The sequence below is a fragment of the Lutra lutra genome, chromosome 4 (genome assembly GCF_902655055.1).
Source record: "Lutra lutra chromosome 4, mLutLut1.2, whole genome shotgun sequence".
Taxonomy (NCBI): Eukaryota; Metazoa; Chordata; class Mammalia; order Carnivora; family Mustelidae; genus Lutra; species Lutra lutra.
Genome location: NC_062281.1, coordinates 116,857,857 through 116,885,225, shown reverse-complemented (window position 1 = coordinate 116,885,225; position 27,369 = coordinate 116,857,857). Strand labels below are relative to the sequence as shown.

The 27,369-nt window shown below is 35.2% G+C and overlaps 1 protein-coding gene across 4 annotated transcripts in view; it reads left to right on the top strand.

Moving 5' to 3' along the window:
* ABCD3 (ATP binding cassette subfamily D member 3) overlaps positions 1 to 27,369 on the top strand; it is an 80,333-nt gene that overhangs the window by 12,387 nt on the left and 40,577 nt on the right. For 2 of the 4 annotated variants that reach the window (XM_047726222.1, XM_047726221.1), the window contains exons 2-4: positions 13,594 to 13,630; positions 21,115 to 21,213; positions 25,047 to 25,135. In XM_047726222.1, the coding sequence (XP_047582178.1) occupies positions 13,594 to 13,630; positions 21,115 to 21,213; positions 25,047 to 25,135 (225 nt within the window). Of the gene's footprint in view, positions 1 to 13,593; positions 13,631 to 20,479; positions 20,739 to 21,114; positions 21,214 to 25,046; positions 25,136 to 27,369 lie in introns of those variants that run through there. The other 2 variants (XM_047726223.1, XM_047726224.1) reach the window with 2 other exon arrangements.

The window sequence follows — 27,369 nt, the reverse complement described above, 5'->3', positions numbered from 1 at the left end:
AAGTTTTATGTTAAACACAAAGTTAATTTTTAAAATTTTTTGGTAATATGTTGTTAAAATGTTAGAGTCATGGTGAAATATTCTAAGATTTTAAATATCTTTTTATTATATATACCACAACTGAAAGAAATTACATAAAAACATATATAACCTAATGACTTTTTTAATTTTTAAGATAAACACCCTTGTAACTACTACACAGGTCAAAAAATAAATCTTTGCCCGCCACGCCACAAGTCTTCCATGTTCCCCTTTCCAGTCAGAGCCCATCCCTCTTCCTTGTTATTAACTGCTATCTTGACTTCTATAGTATTTGCATCTCTACATTTTTTTCTAATTTTATTGCCCAAATGGGCATTCTTAAGCAGTATAATTTAGATGTGTGTTTTCTTATTTGTTTCTCTTAATTTGCATGTCCTGCTGCCATTCGTCTTTCCCATTTCTTTCTTTCTTTTTTTTTTAATCTTTTAAAAAAAGATTTATTTATTTTATTTTATTTATTTTATTTATTATTTATTTATTTGACAGGCAGAGATCACAAGTAGGCAGAGAGGCAGAGGAAGAGGAGGAAGCAGGCTCTCTGCTGAGCAGAGAGCCCGATTCGGGGCTCGATCCCAGAACCCTGGGATCATGACCCGAGCCGAAGGCAGAGGCTTAACCCACTGAGCCACCCAGGCGCCCCTTCCCCTTTCTTTCTTACGTTTGTTGAAGCAGTCAGCTATTTTGACCCATACAGATTCTGCCATCTAGGTTATGCTGATTGCATACTTTTTCTTCATTCTCTGTATTTCCTGTAAATTAGTAGTTGGATCTAAAAGCTTGATCAAAGCTTAGATTTTGTTTTTTATGTTTTTGGAAAAGAATACTTCCTAGGTGTTGATGTGGTATATTCTATGAAGACATATGTAGTGTCTGGTTCTTTCTCTTTTTGTGATTTTTAGCAGCCACTGTTGCTCAATGCATAAATCAGTGAATTTTTATTTATTAGGGCTTACAAAATGGTGGTATTTGAATTCGTTATTCTTCCTTTATAAGGTGGAATGCTTCCATAAAAAGGAACTTCCCTTCATCTACTATTTGGTTACCCAGTGGTACAGTTCAATTAGGAAAGGTAGGATAGATATTTGTTCTTAATTTTATCAATTTTTAGAATACTCCATTAGTTACCTCTTATTCTCTGAAGGTGACCAGCGAGTTCTTAAGTGTCATTATGAATCTCTTGATTTACTACAAGTAACTACCGATTTAATGCTTTCTATTTTATAGATGCTTTGGAGGAACCCTATTTTATGAATGCAGTGGATCTTATCAACAAAATATAAAATGTGCCTTGGTTATCAGCTCTTTCAACTATTCTGTATAATTTTTAGGATCAGCATGTTGGGATTTGATGAGGATTACTTTTAATCTTTAGATTAATGTATGATTGCCTTCCTTTTTTAAAAAAAAATTGATCTAGCCATAAGTGTGTAAAAACGTGGATTTTTTAAAAAATATCCAGCTTTCAGTTTTGCTTTACCTCTCTTTACTGTCTCTTATTTCCTTTTTTTTTTGCCTCCCTCTGTATTCTTTTATTCTTTACACTTTCCTTGCTGAATTTTATTTTTCTAATGTTCTGAGAGTGATATGAATTTCCAGCCTTTCTTTTCTGAAGTATGCATTTGAGGTGATAAAGTTCTCGCTAAGCAATGCTTTAGCGGCAGCACACAGTTTTTTTTGATATATAGACTATACCATTTTAAACATATCATTTGATGTGTATATCATACATTTCAAAAATTTTTTCGTTGACCCATGACTTTTTACGAGATAAAGTTTATCTCTTTATATATGTCAGTTATCTATTGTTGGATAACAAACCACCTCAAAATTTAATAGCTTAAAATAATTATTTCTCCCCTCAGTTCTGTGGGTTGCTGGGTGGTTCCTTTGCTGGTTTTGTCCTGGGTTTGCTTGAGGCTACATTCAACTACAGGATTGTCTACATGGGGGAAGTTTTAAGAAGGCTTCACTCATATTTGGCTGATGGTACTAGTTAGTGGCTGGGGTGCCTTGGTTCTCATCTAAGTGACTTTTTATCATCTAGTAAACTATACCACTTTCCTCATTTGTAGTCTCAGGTCAGCATTCCAAGGGGCCAAAATAAAAGCAAAAGGTTTCTGCCACGTTCTGTTGGTAAGAGCAAGTTACAAGCTTGGCCCAGATTCAGGAATGAGAAAGTAGATTCCTTCTTTTTAAGAGAAACACAAAGGATTTGTTTCATATTTAATTTACCATAATTTCTAAACATTTGGGAATTTTTCTTGTAAATTTTTTCTTTTTGTTATTGATTAAACAGCAAAATTGCTTTGTAATTATTTTTTTCATTATTTTTATCCCTTCTAGTAGTTTGGAAATTATTTACTTTATGTTCCTTTTACTGGTTACCCTAGAGATCTTAACATGTGTTAAAATTTTTAAGTCTAAACATTAATCAGTAATACTTCATCCCCCTCTTAAGCAGTAAAATGACTTTAAGAGCAGTGGCTCTGGTTAGTTTACTCCTGATTTATATGTATTTATATTTATATTTTATTATTATATATTATAAATACATATGTGTGTGTATATTTTTAAAGTTTTGGTTTTTTTTTTTAGATTTTATTTATTTATTTGATAGAATGAGAGAGAAACAGCATGAGGCGGGGAGGGTCAGAGGGAGAAGCAGACTCCCCAGTGAGCAGGAAACCTGATGTGGACTTGATTCTGGGACTCCAGGAGCATGACCTGAGCCCAGGCCAGTTGCTCAACCACCCAGGCACCCAGGTTTGTTTGTTTTCTAAGTACTAAAAGACATTATTATTGTTTTATCTAATATTCATTTAGAGTTAACTATATATTTACTACTTTGGTTACTCTTCATTCATTTTTGCAACCTGAACCTTCCAGCTGGTATCACCCTCCCAGCTACCACCAATATGACCTTTAGTTACAAATCTACTGATAATGAACTTTCTCCGTTTTGTCGGATAATGTCTGTATTTGCCTTCATTCATGAAAGTGGTTTTTTTCTCCTGAACATTTAATTCTTGATTGGCAATGATTTTCTTTGCCCATTGAATATTTGATTCTGCCATCTTCTGGTTTCCATTACTGACACCGAGAAGTGAGCTATCAGTTTGTAACTGTTGCTCCTTTGAAGGTAGTGTGTCTTTTTTTTCTGTAGCTGCTTTTAAGGATTTATCTTTATCTTTAATTTTTCTGGAACTCATTCTGATTTGGTGAGGGGTGGATTTTTAAATCTATCCTGCTTAGGACTCACTAGGCCTTTTTTACTTTGTGGATTGTTGTCTCTTCCATTTTGTAATATTCTCAGCCATTATCTATGCCTTGTTCTCTTTATTCTTCCTGGACACCAACTAAGATGGTCTCATTTTAACAACTGTCTCTTACCTTTTTTTTAAAAAACACTTAATAGATTTGTGTTTCATCCTTCTGGGGGTGACCTGCTGATTTCTGTATAATTACAATTTTAGAACATTGTTGATGAAGTGAGCATTTTCTTATTTCTTTGTTTCCATATTGTTTACTTTTTGCTACACTCTGGATAGCAAATTCTGATTTAGCTCCTAGATTATTAGTTGTCTCTTTGGCTGTGTGAAATCTACTAAAACTATTAAATATTTAAGTTCACTTGTTGTATCTGGTATTTTTTTAAAATTACATTTGGCTCTGGGGCACCAGGATAGCTCCGTCCGTTAAGTGCGGACTCTTGATCTCAGCTGTTGATCTCAGCTCGGGTCATGATCTCGGGGTTTGAGATAGAGCCTTGTGCTGGGCATGGAGCCTCCTTAAGGTTTTTTGTTTGTTTGTTTGTTTTTTTCCCCTCTGCCCCTCCCCGCTTCTGTCTTTAAAAAAACAAAACAAAACAAAACAAAATCTGTTTGGTTCTCTTAGGTCTCTCTCTCTCTTTTTTAAAATAATTTCCTTGTTTTGGTAGGTAACTTTGTTTTATTTTGTGTATTTATTTCTTTAAATACATTCTGCATTGTCTTATAGGATGTGTTTGGAAAATCCAACATCCGAAATCTTCTTAGGTCTCCTTCTGTTTTCTTTAATTTCTGCTGGTTCCTGTTTATGGAGTCTAGTTTGCTGTGTGCTTGGTTATTTTTTATTTTGGTCTGGGTATTTTATTTAAAATTCGGCCTGGGAATAATTTTGAGGCTTATAGTAAACATACTTTTTTTTTAAAGAGGAAAGTTTGCTTCTTACAAAGCCCGGGAACAATATTCAGGGAACAACTTAAACGAAGTTCCTTGAGAGTAAATTCTGAAAATTTTAGTACAGCATTTTGATGAACAGGTGGAAGACTCACATTTCAGATGCTATGGTTTTGTTTCTCAAATGAGTTATGTCATTGTATGTCCACCATCATTGTCATGTTAGTGCCTTTCAGATCAGTATCTCTACTCTTGTACTTCAAATCAAAACTTTTAGAAAATTGTCTCCTGGACGATTCCATATAGTTATCTAACTGGGACTTAAAATTGAAAAAGTTTACAATGAGTCCAATTATTATTTCTCTTAAATGCTTTTACTACTGTTATTCTTTTTGTAGTTAATGGAATCTGTGTCCTCTAATCGCTCAGTGTAAATTATTTGTGAAACCTGAGGAAAATGATCTGTGCCTTTCATGGCATTAGTTTGGAGCTGATGGTTTCTAATACCTCCTCTATCCTTACACAGTTCTTAAAGTCTGTGCTCTTCTCCACTCATTTCCGTGTTCAGTTGAACCTTGAATAATGTAGGGATTAGGGACACTGAATCCCTGAACAGTTGACAGTCTGTATAACTTTGGACTCTCCCCAAATTTAACAACTAATATCCTACTATAAAACTGACCAGAAGCCTTACTGATAATATAAACATTAACACTTACTGTGTTATGTGTCTTATGTACTGTATTCTTTCAGTAAGGTACACTAGAGAAAAGAAATGATTAATCAGAAAATCATAAGGAAAATACGTTTACAGTCCTATACTGTAAAAAATCTGTGAATAAGTGGACCCGCACAGTTCAAACCTGTATTGTTCTGATCTCCTCTCTCACCCTGTCATTTCTGGCAGTTTTCTTGTGTCTTGTGGAATAGTTATGGTAGTATATATGAGAAATTTTGATGGCTTGAATTGAAGTTCTGGCAATAGAGAAAAGAAGAGCATAGAGAGCAATTGGGTATAAAGAGTATGAGAAAGGGAAAATACCTAAGAATAATTCCTAAGTTTCTGGTTCAGATGGTTTTATAGATGAAGGTACATTCACTGAGTTAAGGCCCAGGTTCAGTATGAGAAGATGGAAGAACAAATTGGGGGTGGAAAAGTGAATTCAGACATAATTTTGTTTTGGAATATACTAATAAATTGATTATCTCATCAACATTAATGAAGCAGTGATTTATTTATTTATTTATTTATTTATTGTAATTTTATTTATTTGACAGAGACAGAGTTCACAAGTAGGTAGAGCAGCAGGCAGAGAGGGGGAAGCATGCTCCCCGCTGAGCAGAGAGCCCGATGCGGGGCTCTGTCCCAGGACCCTGAGATCATGACCTGAGCTGAAGGCAGAGGCTTAACCCATTGAGCCACCTAGGCGCCCCTGAAGCAATGATTTAAAACCAATTGATTATTTACAAAAGAAAAATAATGATTATAAAAAAATCTTAGCCATCAACTGGAATAGATAATTCTTTCTATTCTTTTGTCCCAGCACTGGTGTAGCTGTGTTATTTCCCCTATCACTTTAAATGAGTGTTGATTCCATTTTTATTGGCCTAGAACTTTTGCTTGTTTTTTAAATGATAAATGTGTAGAAGAACTGTTAAAAAAAGTGTTATATATGCTTAATTTCATGCTTATACATATTTAAGGAAGCACCACTTTAAGGCAATAGCAGTATCTGTAAGATTTTTTTTTTTCCCCTTCAGAAGACGTTCATACATTACTCTACTACTTAGAGTAGTACTTACTTACTCTACTACTAAGTCTAGGATATACTGGACTCGTTTACTTAGAATGAGCTAGATGAGAAAAGTGTTAGTGTCAAAATTACTGTGCTGGTTAATTAAATTTAATTTCCAGTTAATTAAATTCTGGTTACAGTTTCCAGTGTTCTTCCTTTTTCACTTTGTCTGAAATCTCTTATCTAAAAACTTCTCTATTTTAATTTTTGACAATTTCTTTTTCTTAGTCTTATCATTGCCTCCTCCCATCTTTAGGGGAAATCTCTGCCTATTAATTTTACGTTTTGCTGGCAATACTAAGGAAGAGTTAACTCATCTCCCTATCCCTCACTTCTCCCAAAAATAAGGAACTAACAAAGCACTATTCTATTATGTTCTTAGGAAAAAGTCTTTCCTAGGTTGTTGAAACATTAGTGATATACAGTAAACTGCTGATATTTAAAGTACACAACATGGTGAGTTTTGACATGTAACACCTGTGAAACAATTACTACAATCAAGATAACGAACATTTTATCACCCCGAAGTTCCCTTGTGGCCCCTTCTAGTCAGTCCTCTCCCTGCTCCTTGCTTGAACTACTGTTCTACTTTCTGTAACTACAGGTTAGTTTTGGTTCCTCTCGAATTTCATAAGTGGAATAGTGTACTATACATGGTTTTGTCTAGCTACTTTCAGTCAGAATAATGCTTTTGAGATTCATCCACGTTGGGTTTATCAGTTTTTTTTTTTAATTGTTGAGTACATTTTATGGACATACCACAATTTTATAATCCATTGTTGTTGGTGGACATTTGGATTGTTTCCAGGCTTTGACTATTAAAAATAAAGCTGCTCCTTTTACCACACACGAAAATAGACTCAAAATGGATGAAGGACCTCAGTGTGAGAAAGGAATCCATCAAAATCTTTGAGGAGAACACAGGCAGCAACCTCTTCGATCTCAGCCGCAGCAACTTCTTCCTAGAAACATCGCCAAAGGCAAAGGAAGTGAGGGCAAAAATGAACTATTGGGACTTCATCAAGATCAAAAGCTTTTGCACGGCAAAAAAAACCAAAACAAACAAACAAACAAAAAGCTAACAAAACCAAAAGACAACTGACAGAATGGGAGAAGATATTTGCAAAGGACATATCAGATAAAGGGCTAGTATCCAAAATCTATAAAGAACTTATCAAACTCAACACCCAAAGAACAAATAATCCAATCAAGAATTGGGCAGAGGACATGAACAGACATTTCTGCAAAGAAGACATCCAGATGGCCAACAGACACATGAAAAAGTGCTCCACATCACTCGGCATCAGGGAAATACAAATCAAAATCACAATGAGATAACACCTCACACCAGTCAAAATGGCTAAAATTAACAAGTCAAGAAATGACAGATGCTGGCAAGGATGCGGAGAAAGGGGAACCCTCCTACACTGTTGGTGGGAATGCAAGGTGGTGCAGCCACTCTGGAAAAGAGCAGGAAGGTTCCTCAAAAAGTTGAAAATAGAGCTACTCTACCCTAAATATACAAATATACTCTACCCTAAATATACAAATGTAATGATCCGAAGGGGCACGTGCACCCGAATGTTTATAGCAGCAATGTCCACAATAGCCAAACTATGGAAAGAACCTAGATGTCTATCAACAAATGAATGGATAAAGAAGAGGTGGTATATATATACACAATGGAATACTATGCAGCCATCAAAAGAAATGAAATCTTGCCATTTACAATGGCGTGGATGGAACTAGAGGGTATTATTATTATTATTATTATTTTTTTAAAGATTTTATTTTTTTTTTATTTGAGAGAGTGAAATCACAAGTAGGCAGAGAGGCAGGCAGAGAGAGAAGAAGGGAAGCAGGCTCCCTGCTGAGCAGAGAGCCCGATGCGGGACTCGATCCCAGGACCCTGAGATCATGACCTGAGCCGAAGGCAGCGGCTTAACCCACTGAGCCACCCAGGCGCCCGACTAGAGGGTATTATGCTTAGCGAAATAAGTCAGTCAGAGAAAGACAATTATCATATATGATCTCCCTGATATGAGGAAGTTGAGAGGCAACGTTGGGGGTTTGGGGGTAGGAGAAGAATAAATGAAACAAGTTGGGATCAGGAGGGAGACAAACCATAAGAGACTCTTAATCTCACAAAACAAACTGAGGATTGCCGGGGGTGGGGGGAGGGAGAGGATGGTGGGGTTATGGACATTGGGGAAGGAATGGGCTATGGTGAGTGCTGTGAAGTGTATAAACCTGGCGATTCACAGACCTGTACCCCTGGGGCTAATAATACATTATATGTTAATAAAAAAAAATTAAAAAAATAAAGCTGCTATGAATATTTGTGTAGAGTTCGTATATGGACATATGCTTTCATGTCCCTTGAGTAGATACTTAGTAGTGGAATGGCTGGATTGTATGGTAGATGTATGTTTAACTTTTTAGGAAACTTGCCACTGTTTTCCAAAGTGTTTTTGTATCCTTTTATATTCCCGTTAGCGGTATGGAAGATTCCAGGTGTTCCACATCCTTGGTAACTCTTGGTGTGATCTGTCTTTTTAATCTGAGCCATTCTAGTGGATGTATGCAGTGGTTTCTCACTGTGGTCTTAAAAGGGAACATTTGAGCATTTTCATGTGTTTATTTTCCATCCATACATGTTCTTTGACACAGTGTCTATTTAAATCTTCAAATGAATTGTCTTAGTCCACTCTAAGAGTTTTTTATGTATTCTGAATATAAGGTTTTTCTTGTATGTTTTACAGATATTTTCTTAATAGTATTTTAAAGAGCAAAATTTTGATGAAGTCCAGTTTGTTGATTTTTTTTTTTAAAGATTTTATTTATTTATTTGAGAGGGAGAGAGAGCATGAGAATGGAGAAGCAGACTCCCCAAGGAGCTGGGAGCCTGATGTGGGACTCGATCCCAGAACTCCAGGATCATGACCTGAGCTGAAGGCAGTGGCTTAACCAACTGAGCCACCCAGGCTTCCCGATTTTTTTTTTTTTTTTTGGTGCAGCTTATACTGTGAGTCCAATTTAACAAATGTTTGTTTAACTCAAGATTACAGTTTTTTTTTTTCTGTTTCCTTTTTTCTCATAGTTTTAGCTCTTACATTTAGGTTTGTATTCCACTTCAAATCAATTTTTTTTGTATATGGTGTGCAGCAAGTGTTGAGGTTAATTTTTTTTTACGTATCACACCCACTTGATCTGGTACTATTTGCTAAAAAGATTATTCTCTGCCCATTGAATTGCCTTAGCACCTTTGCCTTAAATGAGTTAGCTGTGTATGTGTGGGTCTGTTTCTGAACTCTTCTATTCCTTTCATCTATATTTGTACTCTAGTATCATACACTCTTGTTTATTGTAGCTTTATAATAAGCCTTGAAATGAGATACAATTCTTTAGACTTCGTTTTTTCCCAAAAGGTATGGATTATTCTAGGTCCTTTGCAATTATAAATGAATTTTAAAATAACCTTGTTACTCTGCAAAAAAGCCTGATGGGATTTTGATTGGGATTCCATTGAATTTCTAAATCAATTTGGGAAGAATTGACATGTTAAACAATATTGAGTCTTCTGTTCTGTGAACATGTTATATCTCTCTATTTAATCATCAGTGATTTCTCTGCAATGTATTATAGTTTTCAGCATATAGGTCTTACACATCTTCTTTTTCTTTCCAAGTTTATTGTGAAATGATTACTATTTTGGGTGCTTTTGTAAATGATATGCATAAAATTCTAATTTCCAATTATTCTTTTCCTATATGTAGAAATACAATTGATATTTGTATATTGTATCCTAGAACCTGGCTGAACTTGCTTAGCTTTTTTATAGATAGCTGCCTTAGGATTTTCTATATAGATGTTTATAGAATTTTCAATAAAGATAGTTTTACTTTGTCCTTTCAATTCTGTTTGCCTTTTATTTTTCTTACCTTTTTGCACGGTGTTTTCCAATAACAGTATTGAATAGAAGTAGTGAGAGTTGCTATCTTTGTCATATTCTGGATCACAGAGACTTAGACTTTCATTAATAAATACAATGATAGCTGTTGGGTTTTTTTTTTTTTTTTTTTTCCTTAAGATTATTTGAGAGCAAGAGTGTGGGCTCAAGTAGGGGATGGGTGCAGAGGGAGAGCAGGGAGCCTGATGGGGGCTCAGTCCCAAGACTCTGAGATCATGACCTGATCCAATGGCAGATGCTTAACCAGCTAAGCCACCCAGGTGCTCCATAGCTATAGGTTTTTATTAATGTCCTTTATCAGATTGAGGAAGTTCTTTTTATTCCTTGTTTGGTAAGAGTTTTTATGATGAATTGGTGTTAGATTTTGTCAAAGCCTTTCCTGTATATCTACTGATATGATCATACGGTTTTTTTTAAGACTGTTAATATGGGTGAATTATGGATTGATTTTCAAATGTTAACCTGATCTTCCATTTCTTGGGTAAATTCCTCCCATCCTATACTTTTAATAAATAGTTGGTTATTAGTCTTGTCTTTTTTAAATAATGTGTTTGCCAAAGAAAAAGAAGCTGGCACAAAGCACTTCTTGCATTATACCAAAATGCAGAGGTTGTCTTGAGGGTATGCACTTGTAGTTGTTTGAATTCTGAGTGAAACTAGCCTTTTACTTTATTTTATTTATTCTTTTTTGTGGAACATCATTTTTACTAGGAAGAATGACTAAATCACTGTAGTTATTTGGCCTTGAATATTGCAGACATTCTCTTGTAGTGCCCTTGAGGAAAAACAGTAGTGTTTGTTGCTGATGTTACAATTTAAGCTTTTAAGTGATAATTAAAATTTGGAAAAGTTGTCTCTGCTACCATGAGCTTGATAGCTTCCCCATGGTTAAGAGTTTCCTCATGATCTAGGTGGGAGTATTGACAAATGTAATTCTAAAAAATACTGCATAGTAAAATATATTACATTTGGAAAGTCTACTATACAACTCAGTGAATCATTATTTTCCTTTTTTTTTTAAAGATTTTTATCTATTTATTTGTCAAAGAGCGCACAAGCAGGGGAGTGGCAGGCAGGGGGAGAAGCAGACCCCTGCTGAGCAGGGAGCTTGATGTGGGACTCAGTCTCAGGATCCTGGGATCATGACCTGAGCAGAATGCAGACACTTAACTGACTGAGCCACCTAGGCATCCTGAATCATTATTTTCCAACAGACTAATGTGTATTACAAAATTTTGTGTGGGCAAAAGATTAATTGGAAGTGTGATATAATACAGAACAATGGATTTTATTGTATAAGATACAAAGTTCATTGATAGGGTTTCAGACTGCATTGTGACATTATAGTATCAAGGAAGAATATCCACAGTTATGAAAATACTCCTGTTTTACAACTACATATCTCTATCACAATAATTAAAAAGAATTCAGACTCTCATAAAAAAACCCAGTTTTCTTCTATTAAGTCAGACATTAATGAGACTTTCCAAAATATAAAACAGTGCTACTTTCCTTACTAATTTTTTTTTGTTTGGGAAAATATAGTTCTTTTTATAAAAATTTTATTTAACATGTAATATATGTATTATCCTTAAATGAATTTTGTTATACCCTGAAGTGTAACAAGAAAACTGATGAGTAATGATTGTTGTAGATATTACAGATGACCTTGCCATTAGTGTGCGAATCAACAATACACTTTGAACATGTTGAATACCTTTATTTTAATGTATTTAGCTGATAAATTGATCTTTTTGGTAGCCAGAAGGAATACACAAGAGTAGAAGACATGTCTTGTTTGTTTCAAGGCTTTTTTAGTTTCATAGGATAAAAAAATACTGAATATTTGTTAGAATTGAATCTACTTACTAGTAGATCATGTTTTGGGAAGTAAATTAACTTCTCTCCAGTCTTTAGCATGACATTTCCAGTGAAAAAAATGTAACCCAATAATTAGGATTCTAGCATACTGTTCTAATTTATCCTAAAGGATCTATATATATTTATATAGTTAATGTCTTCAGTGTTGAGAACATCCATGGAAAACATTAAAGAATTCTTTAAAAAGAGGAATTCAGAAATCCTTATTAAAGGGGCTCATAATTAACTGCACATGCCTGAATATATATAAAGGAATTTTCTGAAACAGTTTTACAACCTCATAAAAACTTTAAAACAGATAAATAATCCTGTAATGCAGTTAAAAATAGAAAAAAAATAATAAACCCAAGCACTCTTAGAATAAGAGCATCTACTGAATTGTAATTAAGTTTGGCTTTCTATCCTTTTTCAGTGACCCTGGTATCTTATTACTGGAAGTGTTCATTCTACAGATTGTTGGAGCTCAACTAAGTGTTGAACATAGAGGGTTGAATAATATATGCCCCCAAGAGTAGACGTGAAGCTGTGCTACCTAGATTCTCCTTCAGAGAAGGGCCTACGTCCAGCTGAAAGGAGTTGGATCACCAAGTAACCCTTTCTGGACACACCTTAAGGTCTGCCTTAGCTGCAGAGCCACCTTCCCTGAGCTCATGACCTCCCTGGAGCAGCATGGGTTTGTAGACTGAGCAAGATAAAGATAAAAAGATCTGGCTGTTTCAGCCTTTCACAGACTACTCTGATGGACAATACTTGCTATAGGACTTCCTGCCTGATTGAAATTTTACTGGGCCTGCTTCACAGTTTTAGCTTTCCTTGTCTTCATTTCATAGGTGTTGGTCCCCAGTAAACATTTTGTATCCCAGGTACTACCTCATGTTTATTTTGGAGAGACCAACTTACAATAGCTCCTGATCTCATGAAACTGACTTACTGGGAGGAAATATCAATCAAACAGGAGATTTAAAATGATATCAATGTTGTATAGAAGCATAGGGTGCTACAGTAGTGTGTTATCACTTTGAGTAGCATGAACCATACCACTAACCAAGCCAGTTTTTAAATTTGTAATGTGGAATGACACATGGTCTTCCCTGCTTTAGGCTACTAACCTGGGATTGCTCACATGGCTAGGAGAAGAGTCCCAGCAGCAAGAGAGAGAAGGCCCAATGCACATTTTTCAAGCCCTTGCTTGTATCAGTTTGCTATATCCCATTGACTGAAGCAGTTCACATGGCCAAACCTTGATTCAAAGATAGAGAAATAGACTCCACCTCTCCATGGGGAAATTTGTAAAATGAGTGTATGTGTATTAAAAATTACTAATTTGATGCTTTGATATAGTAGTAGTTAATATTTATTAGGCACTTTCTATAAATAATATTGAGTAAGGGACAAGTGGATTATTTTATTTAATATATTCTTTTTTTTAAGATTTTACTTATTTTTGGGGGAGAGAGAGCGAGCGAGTGAGCATGAGTGGGGGGAGGGGCAGAGGAAGAAGCACATTCCTGAGCAGGTAGCCCAATGCCTGACTCAATCCCAGGACCCAGGATCATGACCTGAGCTGAAGGCAGATGCCTAACTGACTGAGCCACCCAGGTGCCCTATATTTAATATATTCTATCTCTGTATGATGTGAAAAAGAAGGAATTCACTTGGAGAATTTGGTGTATTCTTCTGATATCTTAAAATAATTTTTATGATGGGAACAGTTTGCAAATAAAGCTCTCTTTTCTTTTCTCTACAGTAAGAAAAATGGAAAACCACCATTACAGAACAATGAGGTAAAATTTTAAGTACTTGTCTCTTTGGGATTTCATGTATTTATTTTATTTATTTTGTTACATAATTTTGAAGTTTTATTTATTTATTTTAGAGATAGAAAAGAGCCCATGTGTGAGCATGGTGGGGGAGCAGAGGGAGAGAATCTTCAAGCAGACTCCCTCACTGAGTGCGAAGCCCCCTAGGGGCTCGATCCCAGACCCATGAGATCATGACATGAGCTGAAACCGAGAGTCAGAGGCTCAATATACTAAGCCACCCAAGTGCTCCTTGTTACATAATTTTGAATCATAATTTTAGAATTAGAAGGGAACTTAACTATTATCTTTACTCCACTGTGTATTATAGCAGTTCTTTTTGAAATAGGATTCCTTGATAGGTGACTTCTAGTATTTACTTGAATCTGCTCATTTGATGAAGAAGTACCACTAGGAGGCAACCATTACGTATTAGTTCTAGCCCATGATGAGATTAATCTTCCCCTCTGCCCTCTTAGTGATTGATTCTATTGTTGTCTTTGTAGCCACATAGGACAGGACTGCTCTATTTTTTCTAATTGACTCTCATATTGTTTGAAGATAGTTGTATCTTCTGAGTCTTTTTTTTCCATGCTAAGCAGCCCCTCATTCCTTCAAGTGTTTCTTTTTTTTTTTTTTTAAAGATTTTATTTATTTGACAGAGATCACAAGTAGGCAGAGAGAGAGAGAGAGGAGGAGGAGGCAGGCTTCCCACTGAGCAGAGAGCCTGATGCGGGGCTCGATCCCAGGGCCCTGGGATCATGACCTGAGCCGAAGGCAGAGGCTTTAACCCACTGAGCCACCCAGGCGCCCCTTTCAAGTGTTTCTTAATCTGTCATGGTTTCTAGTCATTTTTCAATTCTGTATACATTTTTCTGGACCTATACTGCTTATTTTCACTAGACATTATTTTTAGTCTAGAGCATAGTTGTCCAGATGTGGTCTGACTAGGATGGAACACATCAGCACTATTACAAATATCTTGTTATGAAAGCCATATTGCTGAAATTCAGCCTAAAATTGCTTTTATTTCTTTAGCCCTAACTGCTATTTATATTGAGTTGAGTTATTATAAATTATTACCTTAAAGTATCTGATGAACAACTCTGTTGGCAGATTGCCTATAACTGTATTCATTAGTTGATATCTTTCTTTCTTTCTTTCTTTTTTAAGATTTTATTTATTTATTTGACAGAGATCACAAGTAGGCAGAGAGGCAAGCAGAGAGAGAGAGGAGGAAGCAGGCTCCCTGCCGAGCAGAGAGCCCGATGCAGGGCTCCATCCCAGGATCCTGAGATCATGACCTAAGCTGAAGGCAGAGGCTTAACCCACTGAGCCACCCAGGCGCCCCTCTTTCTTTCTTTTTTAATAACGACTTTACTGAGATATAGTTCAAAGACCATAAAATTTATCCATTTAAGAATACAATTCAGTGGTTTTAGTGTATTCACAAAAGAGTTGTGTGGCTAACTAATTTTAGAAGATTTTCATCTTCCCAAAAAGAAATTCCATGCCCATTAAAAATCACTCCTTATTGCCCTCTTTTCCTAGTCCTTAGTAACCAGTAATCTGCTTTCTGTTTCTATGATTTGCCTACTTCAGACATATTCTATAAAAAGAGTCAGATAATATGTGGTCTTTTGTCCCTCGCTTTAACTTAGCATGATGTTTTTAAGGTTCATTTGTGTTGTTGCATATATCAATACCTCATTTCTTTTTATTACCAAATAATATTCCTTTGTATAAATTGACCACATTTATCCATCTGTCAATTGAGGGAAATTTAGGTTGTTTTCATTTTTAGGCTATTATGAATAAGGCTGCTATGAACATTCATATGCAGGTTTTTGTGTGAACCTGTGTTTTCATTTCTTTTGGTATATACCCCGGAGTGGAATTGCTGTTTCATATGGTAACTCACTTGATTTCTTTTGAATAAACATTAGTTTATTCCTATATATGGCAGCTTATTGGAGCTGTACTATTAGTCTATACTCTAGTATGTCTGTACTGTTAGTGTAATTTTGAATGTAATTCTAGCATGTTAGGTAGAAGGCATTATCCATAATTTAAATTGGCCTTCTCATTTTTCCTCACGATTACTGATAATATTGACTGTGTAAAGGACCAAAGAAATGACTCTGGCATCTCTTAATTTTGTTTGCGTGCTTATTTTTGGTTATGGTTTATTTGGTTATGATTATATCCAACATAGCAAAATCTGGTTCATATTTCTTATTAAGGACCACAGTAATTTTATAAGAAACATCAAACCCTTGAGTAGTTTATTAATTCATTTATTAAGTCATTCTCTCAACAAATATTGATCGAGCCCTCCTAAATGCCTAGTTATTGGTTTTGGCTCTGGGTGTATAGCAGATATAAATATAAGTCCCTGCCCCTGTGGAGCTTAGAGTATACATGTCAGTGAATATCCTTAAACAAGAAGAAAATGGAACGAGTTGGACATGACTTATTCCTAGGAAACTCATGCCAGCTTCTAGTGTTTAGTGTCTCTTAGATCTTTCTACATCCTCCATATAATGTCTGTTCTCTGAATATCGTGGAGATTGATAAGAAAATTGCTGTTCTTTGGTTTCTGTGATCTTTTTCTCTGGCTTTGAAAAATGGGACAAGGGATGCTTTTCTTCTTGTCTGACATATCTCCATCTTCATAATCTCTCTTACCTAAATTATATCTGAGTAATCAAACCTTAATTATCTTAGTTATAGCTACCATCTGCATATTATCAAATCTTCAAGTTCTAGGGCATCATTAAAACTTGTCAGTACAACCAAATTCATCCAGTGATTTTTTTTTTAAAGATTTTATTTATTTATTTGACAGAGATCACAAGTAGACAGAGAGGCAGGCAGAGAGAGAGGGAAGCAGGCTCCCTGCTGAGCAGAGAGCCCGATGTGGGACTCGATCCCAGGACCCTGAGATCATGACCTGAGCCAAAGGCAGCGACTTAACCCACTGAGCCATCCAGGCGCCCCAGTGATTTTTTTTTAAATTCTATTTTTTGTACAGCTTCTTTTAGCATATACTTATTTGCTTATTGCATAGTGTGAGCAAGATAACTTTAGGTTAGATTAAATTTTGGACAAAAACAAGATATAATATGGTACACTTATAGCACATTTGCAGAATTTATAGGAAGTGAATGTACATACACATATACACATATATGCTAAAATGAAATCTGGTAGGATTATGTGCCAGATATTAACAGTTGGTATCTCTAAATGGTAGGTATAGGCTCCTTATTTTTGCTAATCAGAATTTTCTAATTTTTCTATAGTTAATATGTTATTTATGAGGGCAGACAGATAAAAAGGGAATTTTTTTTATTGAACTTTTTTATAATGTTTGGTGAGATGGTAAAATTTTCACAAGACATGAGATTTAGGAAGGAGAGGAAGATTTAATAGAGTTAGTAATGTAAAGAGGTAGTTGACTGGATTTAAAAATACTTAATTTTGATGGCAGTATACATGATATAAAATTCAAAATAAACACTGCTGGGGAACTGTAAACTTAGATGGGGAACTTAGCATTCCTGTGTGTATTTTATACTGATGAGGTGTATGTATGTTTGTATATCTTTTAGAATAATTTTTTTAAAGATTTTATTTATTTATTTGACAGAGAGAAAGAGATCACAAGTAGGCAGAGAGGCAGGCAGAGAGAGAGGGGGGAAGCAGGCTCCCCACTGAGCAGAGAGCCTGATGCGGGGCTTGATCCCAGGACTTTGAGATGATGACCTGAGCCTAAGGCAGATGCTTAACCCACTGAGCCATCCAGTGCCCCAATCTTCATAAACCATATAGGTAGAATTATTTTGCTTATTAAATTTTTATAAGTTGATCATGGTATGTATCATTCTACTTTCAGCATATTTTTTAGGTCCTATGTTAATGTTTATGTTGATAGCTGTAGATCTAGTCAGTTTAACGGTTTGACAGAATTCTGTTGTATAAATAGGAGCTGCTTCCTTTTTTATTGTGTAGAATTTTCATTTCATAAATTTTGGATAGTTTACATAATTTCATTATAGATGCATATTTAGGTTTTTGATTTTTATGATAGTATAAATAGTGTGCAGATGTTTTTCATTTATGTATTTAGGCATATATGCAGGAATTCCAGTAGGATAAGCACCTTAAAATAAATTTGCTGAGTTATTTTACAGTCTATGTGCGTTTTACATTTTGATAGGGCACCTGGGTGGCGGCTCAGTTGGTTAAGCAACTGCCTTCGGCTCAGGTCATGATCCTGGAGTCCTGGGATCCAAGTCCCACATCGGGCTCCCTGCCTGGCAAGGAGTCTGCTTCTCCCACTAACCTCTCTCCTCTCATGCTCTCTCTCTCTCTCAAATAAATAAGAAAAAGAGTTTTAAAAAAACCATGATGATAGGTGCTATTATAAATCTACCTAATAGTTGTGTTGATTTACACTTTCTCCAGCAATGTTACAGGAATGCTTATACTCTTGTCAGCGCCATATGGCTTTTTATTTGTTGTTTCAAAGGTCTCTTTCAGTCCATTCTAGTTCATCTCACCTTTCTAAGTGGATTGACACATCAATAGGAACTTCTCTTTGCCCTTTGAGCTTGTTGCCTCCTGAATATTAGGTACATTATTTTCTGGTTGCAGTATTTCTTTAACTATTTAAATGGTCTTTATATAATGATTTGCTTTTTCTGTAGTTTACATTTTAAATTTATATTCTCAAAGTGTTTTTTAAAAATTTTTAAAGAAATACTGGAAAGTTCACAGGTAGAGGAAAGTCAATTGTGAAATTAAAATGAATTCATTGGAGGGGCGCCTCGGTGGCTCAGTGGGTTAAACCTCTGAATTCAGCTCAGGTCATGATCTCAGGGTCCTGGGATCGAGCCCCACATTGGGCTCTCTGCTCAGCAAGGAGCCTGCTTCCTCCTCTCTCTGCCTGCCTCTCTGCCTCATTGTGGTCTCTCTGTCTCTCTCTCTCTGTTAAATAAATAAATAAAATATTTAAAAAAATAATAATAAAATGAATTCATTGGAGAGGCTAGTAGTGTTTATGAAATGTACTGTCTCTGTAGGTATTCTCCTTTAGATTTGGTTTCAGATAATGAATTTTATTATGTGTCAAGAATGGTAGAGTGTCATGGTATTTCTTCATCCTTTCTGAGCCAGCCCTCTAGTCCAGGTGTTTCTTTGCAGAATATGCTGTAATGACTTTAGGAAACATATATGCAATTCCTTCATGGCTTGAAAGGTAATGGAAATCAAGTCAGGCTTTCAGACAGTTTGTGATTTAGAAGTGATGACAATAGGAATAGAAATAAAAGAGGAGGAAGAATTACATAGCATGTAGCAGTTAATATTTTAAATTCCTTCAATGTGACTTTCTTATAACTTTTTTTAAACCTTCTTCATTGTTTTCCCTAGATCATTTCTTGAAAGCAGCTAGAAGCTAGAAATAGGTAATCCTCTGTTTAAGTCAGAAGGTGGCCATTTTATTTATTATTACTCAGTCTTTTCAAGGGTGTTCAGTACATGTGCAGTGGGGTGAGGTAGGAAGGCAGTGATAGGAAAAACTTGAAAGTAGAAATTTAATTTTGTTTTTTTTAAAGGTACTTGGTATCTGTTGCCTTGTCTTTATTTTCTTCCTGTATTTTCTCGGTTTGGGGAAGTAAAAGGGGGGATTTTGGTTGAAGTTGTAGCGTTTGGCTTGAGGAAAATAGGCTGAAGTAAATATACTGTGAGTAGTGCTTTTGGCCTGTTTCAATTTCTGGTGTGTTTCTGTCATTCAAAACAGTGCCTGGGACTGTGTTCCTGTCATTCAGAAGCGTGCTTGGGAATATTTATTGAATGAATGAAGGAACACATCCATGTGTGACTGAAATAACTGGGCCTCTAATTCAGTAGGATGAGGTTTGCAACCTTCATAAGGTTTCAAAGACCTGAACTCTGTTACAAGAGTTACAGGATAGACTGATTCTTACCTTAGTCTTCCTGATCTAACTCTACACACACAATGCCTTCTGACTTCTTGATCTATGATTCTGTAATGCATTCAGTGCCTGTTAGGATCATATAAATATAAAGCACTTAGCAAAGTGTCTGACCTATAGATGGTAGCTTATTATTATTCTAATTAAGTATACAAACTAGTCATTTATCTAAGGAACCTAGTCAGGTTCCTCAACTTAGATAAAACTTACACTAAAGTTTATCTAATTATAGAATTTACTAAACCATGGGTATTTATCAGGTGCATAGTATTTAACAAATAAGTGAATTGTGATTATAGGAGTTGGGGGAGGGTCTCGATAGGGGGATCGCATCCTTCTCGTGTCTGTTGCCTGTTGCAAGAAGTTTCTCCTGTATGTTCTTCTAAACAGTTCAGGTATAATAAAGTAAATAGCCTCTAACATATCCAAGTTATGTCACTTTTTCTTATTCCTTCAAAAGAAATGCCTGAGGGTGATAAGATTAATTACTGCTCTTAAGTTTCTCTGGTAGTTTCCCACTACACTGACTAAATAAACTTTAAATCTTTACTGTGGTTTCAAGGGTCTGTCTTTTGCAGGTCCTGTCAACCTCTTCAGCTTCTCTCATTTTTATTCTCTTTATTTTATCAGTTCTACTGTCTTGTTCTTCAGTGTGTGCACTAAATTTATTCTTGACACTTGGTTTTGTGCTTGATGTTTCCTGTGCTTGACTACCTTCCTTCCCTGAGGTTATCACATGGCTTCACTTTATTTTTGTCTCAGCTTAAATATCACCTCCCTAAAGAACTCTGGCTTGTCATCCTGTCTGAATCAGTCTTTTGCTCATGGCCCTGCCTAGTGTATCTGTAACAACTTATGGGTTTATTTTCATCTGTATTTATCCTGCTAGAATGTGAGCTGTAGGAGTGAAGAAACCTTGTCTGTCTTTGAGTTTATGAAGAAGAGAGAGTGAATTGGTAGATTGCATACTGGAAATGCTAAATGCTAAATCTAGGAATCTAAATGTTTCCAGTAATTACTATCAGGAAAATTCCTGTTCAGGATTTTAAGAACATTCTGCTGTTAATCAGGAGGTGGATAATAAATAGTCAGTAAGTACTTGACATTTCTTAGCTGTCTCTCTGATTCATCTTCTGCTACCATCCCTTGCTTATAGTTCCAGTCAGACCGGCCATTTTGTTGCTTCTCAAGCAATTAAATGAGCTTATACCTTGGCATTTTGCACTTGCTGTTTCTTCTGCTTGCAGTATTCATCTCCCAGATTTTTGCTTGGCCCCAGAACTTCTCACTTCTTTATTTAGTTTTTTATAACATCTTATTTTCTTGAAAGCATGTTTGAAGAGCAGTGCAAGTTTGTACTCTCTAAATGTAATATCCATTTTGATAGTTGTTATTATTGACTTAGGTGAAATGTGGTTCTTTAATATTTCTTGTTATAAATATCTTAATTTTTTTGTTTTAATGTAGAAAGAGGGGAAAAAAGAGCGAGCTGTGGTGGACAAGGTGTTTTTTTTAAGACTCACACGGATTCTGAAAATCATGGTTCCTAGAACATTTTGTAAGGAGGTAAGTCTTGAATTATAATGTTAAGTGTCTAACTTTTAAGCTTACGTGAGATCAGAACAATAAAATTATAAAGCTTTTGTTATACTACAGATCAGATGTTTTTTGTGTAGGTAATAAAGACTACTAAATTTTTTTCTTTAAGTTGTCTATTATCCTTGCAAGTACCCTTGTTGTTTGGTGCCAAATTTTAAATAGTTTCCTCGTTTATGAAATAGGATTTCATTATATTTTATGTGAAATATTAGACTACTTCAGTGCAGCTACTCTAAATGGTGTTGTTTTATTATAACTAAGTTCTATTAATAAAAACAAGATTAGATTTAGAAAGACAAACCGTTTTATTACATTGAGATCTTCATAAGTCACATTGATATGGAATACGTTTGAAGGTTGTTCTTTCATATTTGATTAAATATGTTTTGAAATACCCAGAATGATATAAGAATTCTTCCAGTGTTTTCAGGAGGTGAGCTGGTTTTAGGAATAAAGTTTTTATTATCGTTTCCTTTGCCCTTTTATCAAGATTATCTTTATCATTATCTGAGGAGTATTTTTAATGTTTAAAAAATAAGATAATGCTGTGTTCTCCATCTTTAATCACCTTTTGTAGAACCAGAAATATCATCACCTTTGTCTCTTTACTCCCCATACTTCATCCTTTCAGCCACTGGTATTGGGTCATTTTTCGTTCTAAACATTTTTAACACGGATATTGCAGTGTTCATTGTTCTCACTTCGAAGAAGCTCCCCTTTTTTATCTTCTCTGCCAAATTTATTTTCTTGAAGTGTAATGTTTTCCATTGTTCCAATTTTAAAAACCATTGGACTTACAATCTATTAATAGCAACAAAAAGATAAGATATTCCCAAAGCACTGTAATCCCCAAAGAGACCCCATATCTCCCTATCACACTGGACTTGCTCTCTTTCTCCCTCATTTCTGCATCATGGCTTGTAGATTCCACCCTTACCAGCCTCTAAAACATAATTTAATAACTTTTTTTCCCCTAATAAGATAGAGATAATGTGTTTTCCTTGAAGAAAAATTAGAAAATGCAGATAGATTTCTTTTTCCTTCTTGGTGCCTCTTAACCTCTCACTCAGAACTTTTATCGGTATTTCAGTGTCCAGAATATATTTTAATAAAATGAGATCACACTGAGACTTTTTAAATCTGCTCCCTTCCTTATTTTTAAATATTTTCTCTTTGTGTTTCTCTTGAATTAGTCTCGCTTTCCAATTCCTACTGTTCTCACTGTAGTTTTCTTACCTGGATTATCATCATCTCTTAATTGGTCCTTTTGCCTCTTCTTGTTTTCATAATAGACTTTTTTCTAAAACCCTAATAAAAGCACTTGTCTTCTTTTTTTCTTGTAGGGTAAATCACAACCTAACTTTGATCTTTCTTTCACTATCATCTGCTTAGAAGAGTTTGCAATTTTGTCGTCAGACTTTGTGCTCTTATGCTTTCATGACCTCATGTCTGTGACATCTCTCCCCTCCCCCCAACAAAAACAGATCCTTATTAAAAAAATAGCTTGATGCTCATTATTTTCTTAAAGTTTTCTCTTTCTACAACCCACCTGATTGAAGAATTCCTGTTTAAAATACGATCTTCTCTGGAAAGAGTTATATATTCTCCTCTTAATCCGTGAAGAGTTCAGTGCTCATCTGACTTTTTAGCAGGGGTTCGCTGAGTGTAAAATGAATATGAGATATTGGATAGATCTCTGGGCGTTAGTAAGGGAGATACCAGGGCCTAACTTGGCCAACCTCCAGCTTTCTCTAGGCCCAGCCATGCCGCAGAGTCATTTTACACATGATCTTTGAGAATTATAAAAATCCAAGTTTAACCTCAGTTCACTGGGGGTTTCACTTAGAAATAAACTCTCATAGAAATGACAGAAGATTGGAAGTAGGGATAGAGAGACTAACCGATTAGGAAATAGAGAAATGATAATGTTCCATACGAATAAATGGAAGTTCATACATATCATTAGGTGAGGAGCCGCCTAAATCAGTGCAAGAAACTAAATCAGTTTCTGACATATTCCCCAAACCCGTTCCTCATGGGAATAGTAGTGATTCTAAGGCCGTCCTTTGTAGAAAGGCATTTCAGGATTGTCAGTAATCAAAGTTTGCCAGATTTTGTTGAGACAAGTAAAGTTGGTACTTATTTTAAGGAAAAATTAAGCCGAGAGCAGAAAATCAAGGCAAAATAAACAATCTTTGCCTAGTGTTACCTTTATATGTCAAATGATTAATTTAGGATTGAGACTGTATTTAAGGTCTGAATTAAAAGTTAGTATTACAGTTAAAGTGACATCTACAGATACTATTTATTACAATTAAGAGGTTCTTCTGTTGCCAGTTGAATACCTAACTTTCAAACAGGGACTAGAGTAGGAAGATGGGATCTTTGTTTTCTGGCTGACTTTGGGGTAGCAGCTATTATTGCTCAGTCACAGAAGCTTTCTTTGACATTGTCTTTTCTTGTGGCTTCATTATTCTGTGTTTATGACTCCCTGCCTCGACTACACCTAAAGCGCTGTATGTACTTCTAGTACCTTCATCTTATTTAACAAAAATATTTGTTTTGCAAAAATTACATAAGTAATAGTTGCAATTGCCATGCAGCACCGTCATTTTGAGTTTAAATATATTGTCCAACAAATGTCCCTGCTGCTACATGCCCTCTTCCCTGACTTTAGCTTGTATCTTACTGTCATTATTCTTCCAATTTAGAAGATTTAAATAGGGTCAGCTTTGAATGCATGTGTGTGTGTGTGTGTGTGTGTGTGTGTGAGAGGTTAGAGGGTAGGTTCCCATCTCAGAGAGAGAGGATGGACTTCTGACTCAGCCTCTCATCTTTTCCCCTTGGTAATCCATCTTCCACAGCATTGCTTAAGTAATGTCAAAATGACACTTTTTAACATTTTGTTCTACCTAGAGGCTTGCAGTAGTTTAATATTGCTAAAGTCTGCTGGATATGCAATACTGTTATTCATATAGTTTCAGTCTATTTCCTATTTCTCATTAAATCCTTTATCTTTTTTTAACTCATAATTGTCATGCTCTCTTTTGTTTTATTTGGTCTGTTTAATACATTTCTAACATCATAATCCTCTTCTGCCACTCAGGCCTTCCTATTCTGCCATTTGTTCCACAAAGTGATGCAAATATACTTATCTACTATGCTGTTTTCTCATTTTTTGTGTATAAATTTTCATCACAAAATTGAGGGCAGGGGCAGTATTAGAGATTTTTCCAACAAACCGAACCAAGTTTATTGCATTAGGCACAATTTAGCCTTCAATATTTGCTTAACTGTACATTAATAGTTACTATCATTTTTTGTTTTAGACTTCTATATTAGAAATCTAAGATAATCACAGTACACTGTGATTCAGGTAATTGAAGTTATACTACTACCTTCTAGTATGAAGACAAATTATTTGTAGGAAGACAAATTATTTGACCTGCCTGGGATTCACTTTTGAATTCTGGAAGAGAAAGTTAGATTAAGTGATGTATAGGTCTTTTTCATTTATATTATATTTTTAAATTCTTTTAAAATTATATTTAAAAATTGCCTATATGTAAAATGTCAGCCATTGTATTAAAGCTAGATTAAAGATTTGAATTTAGAAATAAAAAATCTGTCTACGGCCATACCACCCTGAATGCGCCCGATCTTGTCTGATCTCGGAAGCTAAGCAGGGTCGGGCCTGGTTAGTACTTGGATGGGAGAAATAAAAAATCTTTGCCAAGGTAATGTTTCTTTTAACTTTAAAAAATGCATTTATTTAATTTACTATACCTGGTTTATTTTAGACAGGTTACTTGATACTTATTGCTGTTATGCTGGTGTCTCGAACATATTGTGATGTTTGGATGATTCAAAATGGGACACTCATTGAAAGGTACTTTTCTATTCACCTTCCTCCTATATATACAAAATACTGATTTGTCTCATATTTAACATTATCTTAAGCAAAAATTAGATTCTCAATTAGGTATAAATTTTAAGTAAAATTATGTATTTGTTCATTTACTTAACAGATGTTTATTGAGTGTCTCCCATATGCCAGGCATCCTGCTACTCTGTGATAGGGATATACTGAGGAACAGGAAAGACTTTGTACCAAGTCCTGCAGAGCTGACAGTTTATAGAGAGTTAGGGACAAGGAAACAAATTAAAATGCAGTATAATAAGTGCTGGAGCAAGGGTTAAAAAAATCACCAAGTAGGATGTCTAAAATTAAAGAGATAATTTGGAGGAAAATAACAAAGTACTTCAGAGAATCATATTGAGAATGTTTATTAGAAGGAAAAAAACAATTTGTAGACATTTCCTTCAGTTTCTGAAGGTAGTGCTTTGTACATTTTTTTCATTATAGTCTTTGTACGTATTATCATTATAATTGATAATTTTGAATTTAAAAACTTATAGTAACAGTTGGGATATTAACATTTATCTGTTAAAGATTTTATTCCTGATGATACCAATTTGAATGTTAGAGTAAAACATTTTTCTTGGAATTCTCTTCCCTGGCAAGCAGTATTTTATCAGAAAATTTCTTAAAGTACTTAATCTAATAACTTTTTGAAGACACTACTTAAAATTTTTGAATGCTCCCAAATTTTGAAATAAAGTGCTTTTTTTTCCCCCCTCATATTCTTGATTTGTTTCTCAGGATTTGTAGGATGAGGAAGAATGCTTTATGCACATGTTTTCTGACTCATCTCTCTTGGCAAATAGAGAAAGTTATTTGCATAGGATTAAAACCCTAACTACATGCCTCAGAACACGTGTAATTGTGCAGGCTCTTGTATTTAGTATGGGTCTCCCTGAAACCTGTGGTCAGTGCCCTGCCTTTTTTTCTTTTCTTTTCTTTTTTTTTCTAATTGTAGTAATATGTGAACAGCTTAAAAAGGAATACATGAACACAGCTTAATGTCAAATAGTGTTACTGGACTTAATAACAAACACATCAGTTCTCTGCCCCATTCTTCTACTTGTAACTGCCATTCCTGGGGCCAGTTGTTTTTTCTTTTTACTGTTCGTCTATACCTCTGTATTTCAATGTAACTTGTTTATTGTCTGAAATTTTTCAGTTTTAGAGAGTATGCATTTATTTCCTAATTTGAAAGATGAGAATTAGCTCTTTTACATTCCTACCCATGACCATGCTCATCCTCTTATATTGTTTCATCGCCTTTTTTGTCGTCAGAATTTATTGTTTACGTGATTTTTCCTGTTTACTGTTGAGCCAAATGCTGTACTTTGGTAGTTTCTTTGATATACAACTTTTTGTTTTTCCTAGCATTTGAAAATTGCAAGTTTTTGTTTGTGTACCTTAGTTCTTTGCCTACTTCTTACTAATTCAGTTTAAGCTTATTTGACAACACTGTAACATCTTCTCAGTATTGTAATATGGTTATACACACTAGGTGATCTTTTGATTTTTGTCTATTACCACCTCACTGTATACCTCTTGTTAGTTTCTTGTCTTCCTGCCCTAATCTGTACTGATTGCACTTTAAGCCAACTAAAGAGCCATCTACTTTGAATTTGCTTTAATTATGATCTTGGGAATTTCTTTTCTTTTTTTTTTTTTTTTTAAGATTTATTTATTTATTTATTTCACAGAGATCACAAGTAGGCAGAGGGGAAGACAGAGAGAGAGGGAGGGGAAGCAGGCTCTCCACTGAGTAGAGAGCCTGATGTGGGGCTCGATCTCAGGACCCAGAGATCATGACCTGAGCCTGAAGGCAGAGGTTTAACCCACTGAGCCACCCAGGCACCCCATCTTGGGAATTTTTTGTATCTTTCTCTTGTGCATTAAATAATCTGTTTTCTGAAACCTCTGTCTTACTTTTTCTTAATTTACTTTATCATTTTGGCACGTACATTGTTTTTCTGAGAAAGGGCACAATAGAAGTAAATTTTTGAGACCTGAACTCTTACATTTGATTGATAGTTTAGCTATATTTATATATTCCAACTTGGAAACCATTTTTTGTTAGAATTTTGAAAACATCACCCTGTTGTCTTCTGTAGAGCTCAGCAGTTCTCAGCCTTGGTTGCAGGATGATTAGAATCATCTGGGGAATTTTGAGAACCATTAATACCTGGGCCCACCCCTAGAGATCC